The 9,322-nt window shown below is 51.2% G+C and overlaps 1 protein-coding gene across 2 annotated transcripts in view; it reads left to right on the top strand.

Annotated features, from left to right (window-relative positions):
• The window catches only part of VPS45 (vacuolar protein sorting 45 homolog), a 53,886-nt gene extending 46,510 nt beyond the window's left edge, over positions 1-7,376 (top strand). The window contains exons 15-16 of one of the 2 annotated variants that reach the window (XR_007353595.2): positions 6,116-6,285; positions 6,555-7,376. Coding sequence is in view for 1 of the 2 variants with exons in the window: in XM_048827896.2 (XP_048683853.1) it covers positions 6,555-6,642 (88 nt within the window). In the remaining variant the exon portion in view is untranslated. The remainder of the gene's footprint in view (positions 1-6,115; positions 6,286-6,554) is intronic. The other variant, XM_048827896.2, reaches the window with a different exon arrangement.
• Positions 7,377-9,322: the final 1,946 nt, after the last annotated feature.

Here is a 9,322-nt window from a genome sequence, read left to right on the forward strand (position 1 = left end):
GATAATACTCAGTCCTTCCATGAGTGCAGGGGATTGGACTAGATGACCTCTCGAGGTCCCTTCCAGTCCTATGATTCTAGTAGAAACCAGGCCTTTACCCTCAGTTAACTGCCTGTAAACAGAGGATCATTAACTCATCTCCCCACAAAGCTGAAAATTCATGACTGTAAAATGCTTTCAGAGCCTCTGATGGAAAACACTAGCAAGGTATAAATACCTGTTAAGGAATTTTCCGTGTCTTTATAATAATATCAGATGGGCTACCTCCCTTGTTTTTAAATTAGAGCTGGCAGATCTGCTTAAAAATACCCTTGTTACGACTTATCAAAAAGGTAAAAGGGCCTTTGTGGCCATGTTCTGTGTGTGAAGAACACCAGGCAGTGACTCACCATAAAGATAGATCTGGTGTATGAGCGATGAACTGCCACATCTGTCCACTTAATGAAATTCTTTTATAGTGGGCCTACATTGAAGATTAGGTTGAAGGCAATTTCGCTGCATCTGCCCGTTGGTGGAACCACTTGCTAAATATAAACCTCTGACTCCAGCTCCCATCTGCTTCTTTCTTTAGCATAATGAACAATAATGGAAGGGCTGAAAAGCTTGGGGTATTAATGGTAGATCCTCTTTTTATATATACACATAACTTAGTCTTTTTTTTTTTTCATTTAATTTTATTTACTGTGAAGGCAAATGTCCATGCCTGGCATGGTTCCAGTCCTGAATTTCGATCTTAACAATCTTTGCAGCTGCCTGCAGGATTCAGGGCGAATCCATCCGACAGAAATAAGTCCAGAGCTGTCATGAAAATGTCTTGGGCTTTATCTACTGCTTTCCATCCTGAAGGATTCTAAAACTGTATCTATATCATGTACGCAAGAGTCACTGAAAGGCAGCCACCTCTGGGGTGGAATGTGGCAGCTGTTTAACAGCCACCTGCAATGCTGTTCAACAGTGTTGGGCGAGGAGTGAAGAGAAGTGTGGCACACTATTGAAATGGGGGAGAAGTCAGATAGAATGGAGTTCCCTGATATGGCATTTGGCCAGGATGCTAGCGTCCTGTCTCATATAGAAATTCCCTGGGACTGTTCCCATCTATCTGTGTGCCAATGGCTTTACCTCATTTCCAAAAATCTGTACCTCGGGCTCCATAGCACCTCTTTGCTCTATGCTCAAGTGTTTGGAGTCAGCACTGACTCAAAAAAGAGCCCCCCACGACTGACTCCCCGCTCTCCCTGTCCTGCAGCACAGCACCACCTAATCCCACGCTGGGCCACTGGGGTCAGTTCTGACTGGGATGGAAGAGCGCCCCCTACTGAGTCACCTGTTCAATTCAGCCATGCCCACCTGACCAATTTCTCTGCTTGCTTGTTCTGTGCAAACCTGCCCACACCCTGCAGATCTCAGAACTTGCCTAGTACATCAGGAAGAGGAAACTGCAGCAGGGCAGTTAAAACCCTGGTCTCTCATCACAGTTCCTTCCCCGTCCCTTTCCTTGGGCTGCGGGTGGAGAGAGCAATTTTCCCCCCCTTTATTCACAGTGAGGGTTGATCCTTTGCTAGGGAGCCATAAGACTGTTTTCCAGCACTGGAGAGTTGTGTGCTTTTGACTGGTAGAGTTTCAGGGCTGCTGGAGGTGCGGGGAAAGATTAAATAGATGGCTAAAAAGAGGAGAAAGAGACTGGTAGGAACATCCGGCTTTGGAGCCAACAGGTCCAGGGCGCAGGTTAAGCACAATCCTGCAGCGACTAATCCCAGGGAATGTACAGGGTGACCCATTTACCCAGTTACAGGATTAGCCCTGTTGTTTTCCATGTGCCACTCCCCAGCCAGGGTGTCCCTAGTCAGAGCTCCAGTAGCTCGAGCTATGTGGATACCAGAAGTATTTGGTGCTAAATGTGGTTTTAACATGCAGCTAGAGGCTGGTTATCCATGCTACCTAACATGGATGTAGGAGTAAGTCCGTGGTTAGGGGCACGTGAACTGGGCAAATCTTTTCCCAGCTCTCTGCTCCCTGATCTTTACCAGGCTTCTGATCTTTATAGATACAGGGCCTGCTTCTCAGTCACTTTGTTCCTGTATCTGGGGCTTCCCGACTTCTTTGTGCTCCTTGTATTCTTGGTCTGGGCAGAGGCCTACCTGGCCCCCAGTATAAATTGGAGTATGAGTTAGAGCAACATCAAGGCTGCTCCAAGTTGCTCTCTGATTCCTGGGGCCCCCGCGGAAGTAGAGAATAGCTACAGCACACTGCACAGTAGCTATGCCCCGATTCACTCTCTGTTCTGGGGGCTGGGAGCAGGACCCTCATCAGCTCCACTCTAATTGGAGGGCCCCTCCATGGGGAGATTTTCAAGGGGCCAGTTCTGGCATGAAGGCGCGTTAGCATAGCTGTGAATCCAGCCTCCTGGAGATAAAGTTAACGAGTAAGAGTCCCCTTTAAAATGAAAAGCAAGTCAGTCCCTGTGGCGCTGTTATGGATTCCATCTGCTGCCTTTAGAACCTAAAAATAAAACCAGGAGGCGGAACTTGACAGCTGTCTTCAAAGAACCGAGCGGCCACCGCGTGCGCGGGTCCGGCTCTCCTTGCCGTCAGTCGGGACTTCACCCGCGCCAGAATGCAGGGCTTAATTCACATCTGGTTCGGTGCTTGCTTTCAAAGCCTCATGATTCACCACCTTGGCAGGCAGCCCCGGATTCTGACGATCTATTTTGGGGGAATAACATTTCCACAGAAATTTTTGTTGTGTTTTGCAGTGTCACCTGTTTTTTTTAAAAGTAACTTGATCAGCACATTGAGGGAATGAATCAATCCAGAGCCTGGTAACCGTGTAGAACATTGCATGCGTAACCATCATCCATGCAACCCAGGTCCTGATTAGATCTTACAGGGGGGGCGTCCCTTTCGTTTTCAAAACTCTTGAGCTGCTTCACAAAGGCTGTGCTGGGCCAGATCCCCAGCTGGTGTAAATGGGCATTGCTTCATTGGAGTCGCTGGGGCCAGATCCCCAGCTGGTGTCAGTCAGCCCCACTCCATTGGCTTCAGTGCGGCTACACTGATCTACATCAGCTGGGCCTCTGGCCCCATCTGTGCTCATGCAGACATAGAGGGCTGAAGGTATGTGTGTTCCTGGCTCAGCACTTCAACCCAATCATGTGATTCTTCTCCTGCCTCACCTACTTTGGGGGCAGTGTTGTCTCAAGATTAGAGCAAGGCACTTGGGAGGCGGGACTCCTGGGTGCTAATTAAACCTCTGCTACTGCCTGCCATGTGACCTTGGGCAAGTTACTTCTCGGAGTAGCTCAGGTTTCTCCAGTGTAGGCCGCGGCAATGAAAGCCAGTTGACAGTGAGGTGGTGAGTCTGAATGAATTGTCTGTAAGGGGCTTTGAGATGCCTGGCTGGAAGGTGCTGTGTGAACAAAGTTAAGTTGCTTGCTTGCTTGCCGCAGTGTTCGCGCATGGTGGGTATTCTCTTTCCTTTGCCATTCCATGGCCGTTAACAGCTGGGATCCCACCAGCAACAGAGTGTTTTTGCATAAGATTCATAACACATCTGCCCTGCAGTTCACACCTGTAAAGTGTGTGTGTGGGGGGAGGGGGTTCCAGAGAGAGCGTAAAAGGGGGCTCTTGGCACTAGACTAGGCCTCAGGAGATCTGACTTCAGTTCTGGGCTCTGCCACAGACTCCCTGTGACCTTGGCCACGAAGCTGCTGGATGACCTTGGCCACTTCCCCTCTCTGTGCCTCCATTCCCCATCTGTACAATGGGGAGAACGCTCCTTCCCTGCCTCATAAGGAGGCTGGGAGGATAGTCATGAATCCAGATGCAACGCTGTGCTATAGTTATTTATATTGTTGTAGTGTCAAGAGACCCCCACTGAGACCAGGGCCACATTGGGCCAGGTGCTGCACAGACACAGGCCCTGCTTCAAAGGGATGGTAACAAAAGATGGGTGGGGAAACTGAGGCACAGAGTAGGGGCATGACTTGCCCAAGGTCATCCAGCAGCTTCGTGGCCGAGCTGGGAACATAACCCAGGCCTGCTGGGATGGGGGGCAGGGATGCCTGCTTCTTTAATTATGATGGGCTGGGTTAAGTGGAAGCAATATGCAGGTCTCCTGAGGCCTGGTCCAGTGCCCTCCCCACTGGACCACAAGGCCTCTAGATACTGCAGGAGCCAGTAAAAAGCCTACAATGAATCAAAAACAACACAAGTGGCTTTAGCCCATTATCCTTTGGGAGTTTGTTTTTCCTGAAGGGATTGAATTAAAGCCCCAACCCTTAAACCACTTTGAGATGTATTTAAACCAATGTGTTCCCAAGGTTTAGCCTCTCGCTCGCGTGCGCTAGTCCGGATTAAGCTTCCCTGTGATTTGTGACAGGTCAGGCTGTCTGTCTGGGTCCTTAATGCAGATAGTCCCTGTTTGGCTCTAACACATCCCTGCTTCTCCTGCTAACACGCCCACACCCCCAACACACCCCGTGCAACATCCTCTTTGACCTATTGCTCTCTCCCAGCTGCTAAGTGACTCCATATTCCCAACAGGAGCAAACCTTTTCACTGAAAGCAGGGGCACGTTTCCGGGTGTGGATAATCTCAGCCTCTTCAGACCGTCTGATCAGAGGGGGTGAAATTGCCAAGACCTCGAAGCAGCAAGCATTAGTCAGGGGCAAGAGTAGACCCCAGGAGTCCTGAACTCACGTGCTCGGGGGGAGCTCCCGTCTCCCCAGAAGATTATTACACTAACACACTGCCCCAGCCTTTGCTTTGCAAGCTCCTTTCCCAGAGACTGCCAGGAGGTGCGGGGGAGTGTGGGGGTGGTCTGCAAACCCGGTGTGTTTCACAGGAGCTGGCTTCTGGCAGGTAAATTCTCCAAGGGTCACTGATTTGCAGACTCTGCTCCATGTAAATTCTTATACCGTCATCCTAGTATCTGGGCATGCAGTAATGAGGGTGCGCTCCCTAAGCCTTTTGTTTGGCAGGGTTTGGGGAAAGGCTGAAGGCTGTGTTTGGGTGGGGAGGTGGAAAGGGTTTTGATTTATGGCCAGGTTTGTTAATTACTCCTCTGCATGTGATCACTTAATGAGCCTGGCGTAATGGTCCTGGATTCTGGAGGCACTCAGGTACCTGCTGACGTCTCATTGGCTTCACTGGCTCTTCAGCACATGCTTAAAGTTAAGTGTGTACTTTAAGTCTGGAGTTTTTTAACATTGCCTAAGAGATTTAGGCACTCAGCTGCCCTTGGAATCTAAATTCCCTTACGCTCCCCTGCCAATCCCATCTGTACATGCTTTGCTGACTAGGGATAAATTTAAGCACATGCTTAAACCCTTTGCTAAATTGGGGTCTTCTTTATAATGGGACTTGCAGCTGAATTAATTGCCAGCTTGCCCAAGGAGTCTGGATGCGATTTAAATCTAAACCAGTGATTTCTCAATTGAATGCATAGACTTGTGAATGCCTGGGAAGTAAAGAGACCCTTGCATTGTGTCGAAGTCCGGCCGAGTGGCTGGCAAGTGAGCTGAGGAGCAGTGGCCCAGCCAGCCAGAGGGACTGCCTTGCAGGAACCCTGCCAACCCCTAGCGTGAAATGTCAAGGAAGCATTAGCCGGAGGTTACAACCCTCGCCTCTTCCTGCTCCATCAGTGGCTCGGGAAGAGCCAGAGCGAGCGGCTTCCTGGCTTTGTGAGTGAGTGGATGCTGGCAAGGAAGAGCAGGGGCAGAGCCGGGGAGATGAGTAAATGCTGCCCTGATCAGGCGGAGTTGTGGTTCATTGCCTGGGGGAGGAGAGAGACCTGAGCCCTGCTCTGGGAGGAGGAGGTGGGCCCTGCTGCTTTAATTCTGAATGGCTGGGCTGAGTGAAAGCATCAGGCGGTTTTGCTCTGCAGGCTGGCTGTCAGTCCCCAGGCCTGGCATGGTACTTGGTGTACGCAAGCACGTGGGTGGGGCGTGCACCCTCACCTCCACTCTGCCCCTCAGTGTCTCCGGGGTTAAATCCCCAAGGCACATTATAGGAATCCTTATTGCTGGGGAGAGGGAAGAAAGCTCCTATGATCTCACCCTGCATAACTCCTCTCTGACACCCCCAGAAATCCTAGAGCCAAACCTGTGTCCCCGCAGGCCCCGCACGAGTAGCAAGCCCAGACCTGGGTGCACTCTGCAGTGAAGATGACAAGCCTTGAGCATCTGTCAACACCCACCCCTTCTCCCCCATCCGCCCGCTGACCCAGCTCATCTATGCCTCCCCCTTGGAGAGGAAGCGGCACGTCTGAAGGAAACCTGCTAGTGAGGTGGGGCATTGTCTGGGGGACTGAGCTTGACAGTAGGAGGCTGGGACTCCTGGCTTCTATCCCTTGTTCTACTGCAGATTCCCTTGGGCAGGTCATGGCGCCTCTCTGTGCCTCAGTTTCTCCAGATGCAAGGTGGGGACATCCTGGGGTACTGAGAGCAGGCGCAGAGCACCCGTTGCCTGCATGGAAGGCTCAAAACCAGGTGCTGTCTGCCTGAAGAATGAAACACTGGCTCTGGGCTCCGCTAACTTTGATTCTCTGCTTGGCAGCTTCCTCGAGGAAATTTCAGCTTCCGGGTTCCGCGGCCGGGGCGCCGAGAGCTCTCAAGTTACAGTGAGAGCGAGCAGCAGGCGGTGAACACTGGGGGACGCCGCCGCTTCCCATCTGGAGCTCCTACAGGCTGACCAGACGGCGTCGAAGCGGCGTCGAAGCGGCGCCGGGCGCTCCCGCGGTCCATCTTGCCATCCTGCTGCTAAGCAACACACAAGCTGGCCTCTGCCTCAACAGGCCAGGCCGGGCCCGAAATCCCAGCATCCTTGGCGTTACCTTCCTGCATGGCTCTTTAACGGGACGCAGCAGAAGAACTGCAGGGAGGTGGCGGAATCACAGATCCTGGGAAAACGTTACCTTTGGGTGCCCGGCGCCTTTGAAAATCCAGCTATTTCTGTGTCTCTTCATAACCACAACTGGCCTGCCCAGAATCTCCAGTTGCCTGCGTGTGTTGATCTCTCCAAGGTAAAGGCTGGATGGGCTCTCGCAGCCTCTGGCTCTATTTGTTTAATTGTCTGCAGCCCAGCTCCTCACCGATAACTTTCAGGGTCTAGGACTGTATGTTTGGAAGTTCATTAAACATCCCACTGTGACCAACTCTTATATTTTAAATGATTCCAGATATTTGTCCCCCTCCTTTTTATAATGTCCATGAAACTAGCTATATTCCTGACTGGCCCCATTCTTGAGCCCCTGCGTCCATGGGGGACAGAGCAGCACGGGCCCCTGTACTCCTTCCCCCCTTTCTGTTCCCGTGTTGTGATCGGGAAAAGTTCGTGTGACGCTAATAAAAATAAAATTCAGTTTTCTGGCAGAAACAACAGTTTTGGTTTTGTGATGGTTTGGGAAGAGTAGCCTGAATTATAACCCCAGGGCAGATGGCGGGGAGGAACATGCCAGAGTCCTGATCATAGGGCTGGCAGCCGGGCTATATCAAGTGCTAACTTTGGTCCTGACACATGCTCTGTGACCCCAAATGAGGAGTCACTTCTGTGCCTCGGTTTCCCCATTTGTAGAAGTGCGTGATAACTCCATTCCGGGCAGTGGATCACAGCAGCCTGACCCTGTGAGTTTGACAGTTGGGCAGTGGGGCCTATACTGGGACAGGATTTCCACCTCCCTGGTTATTCCGTGGCTTATGCCTCCAGTGCTGGAAGATGCCAAAAGCTCCATCCATTCTTCTCCGGGCTGCATTCTGCAGCCTTAGGCTGGGCTCAGGGGAAGAAACCGAACTTTGAGTGAGTTGGGAACAGAGTTCCAAGGCTCCAACTCCTTCCCCTCCAGATGCCCGGGCCAAAATCCTTAACGCTGTGAGTGCGGCAGCGTGGCTGGGGCTAGCCCATGGGATGGGAAATTGAGACCCTGGCTCCTACCTGCTTGCAGCCAGGCCTTGCAGTCCTGCCTCCTTTCATAGGAGTGAGCCTCTGAGATCCTGCTAAGTTAAATGGAGACTTTCCAGTGACCCAGCCACCATGTGATGCCCACGGGAAGGGAGCGTCCACATAGGCACTGTAGCTGCTTTGCCATGACCATCCTGCCCAGCAGAAACCTGCAATCCCTTGCCCCTTCGGGCTGTGACCTCTTTAGATCTCTTGGTCTTGAGGGGGTAGTGGGGAGGTTTGGAACATGTTAACTTCAGGCCTTGGGAGCCATGCAGGCCCCTGCTCTGGTTCCAGTACGTGGTTCCTAGAGACAGCTCCAGCTGTGAGGCTGAGATGCCAGCTCAAGCGTGTTGCATTCTGGGGAGAAGCTAATGCACCATGTCGGAACCAGAAAGGAGCCCACCGGCAGCTAGTGCCAAAGGAGATCCCATGACTATGTCCCTTGCTCTTTTATCTGCTGTCAGTTCAGGACCCTGCCCTGGCCTAGCAGAGGTTAGCTATAACCCAGCAGTGGTATCTGTTTTCCAAGGGAAGCCGTGGGATGATCAGATTTCTCCTTTGCAGCCAATGGAAGGTAGAGTCCAGCTGATGCAAGCTTGGATCTGCCCCTGTCCATAGGGGAATCCTGGGGCAGTTTGTTGGTATTCAGGTGCTGGAAATCTTTGTGCAAAGCAGTATGGGCTAGGGCTTGGAAGAGGGAACTGGAGTTCAGGACTCCTGGGTTCTGTTCCCAGCTCTAGGAAGGGAATGAGCTAGAGGCTAGAACTGGGAAGCTGGACTCCTAGAAGCTGGGGAATGGTCTAGCAGTTAGACTAGGGAAGCAGGAGTCTGGACTCCCGGGTTCTGTTCCCAGCTGTGGGAGGGGACTAGAAGTGGGAACGTGGGTTCTATTCCCAGCTCTGTTATCAAGCTGCTGCGTGACCTCAAGCATGTCTTTCTGTAGCTCACTTTCCTCACCTTGTAAAACAGAGAGAACACCTCTTAGCTACCGCATAGTGTCTGAGGAGTTATTAACATATTCTTATGGCACACCGAGGGTGTTAAGAGGGTTAACAGGGAAGTAGCAAAATTTGCAGACGACACAAAATTACTCAAGATAAGTCCAAAGCTGACTGCAGAGTTACAAAGGAATCTCAAAAAGAAAAGGAGTACTTGTGGCACCTTAGAGACTAACAAATTTATTTGAGCATGAGCTTTCGTGTAGCTCACGAAAGCTCCTGCTCAAATAAATTTGTTAGTCTCTAAAGTGCCACAAGTACTCCCTTTTTCTTTTTGCAGATACAGACTAACACGGCTGTGAAATTCTGAAACCTGTCAAAAGGAATCTCACTGAACTGGGGGACTGGGCAACAATTGGCAGATAAAATTTAGCATTGATAAATACA

Source organism: Caretta caretta, chromosome 24, assembly GCF_965140235.1.
Source record: "Caretta caretta isolate rCarCar2 chromosome 24, rCarCar1.hap1, whole genome shotgun sequence".
NCBI classification, from domain to species: Eukaryota; Metazoa; Chordata; order Testudines; family Cheloniidae; genus Caretta; species Caretta caretta.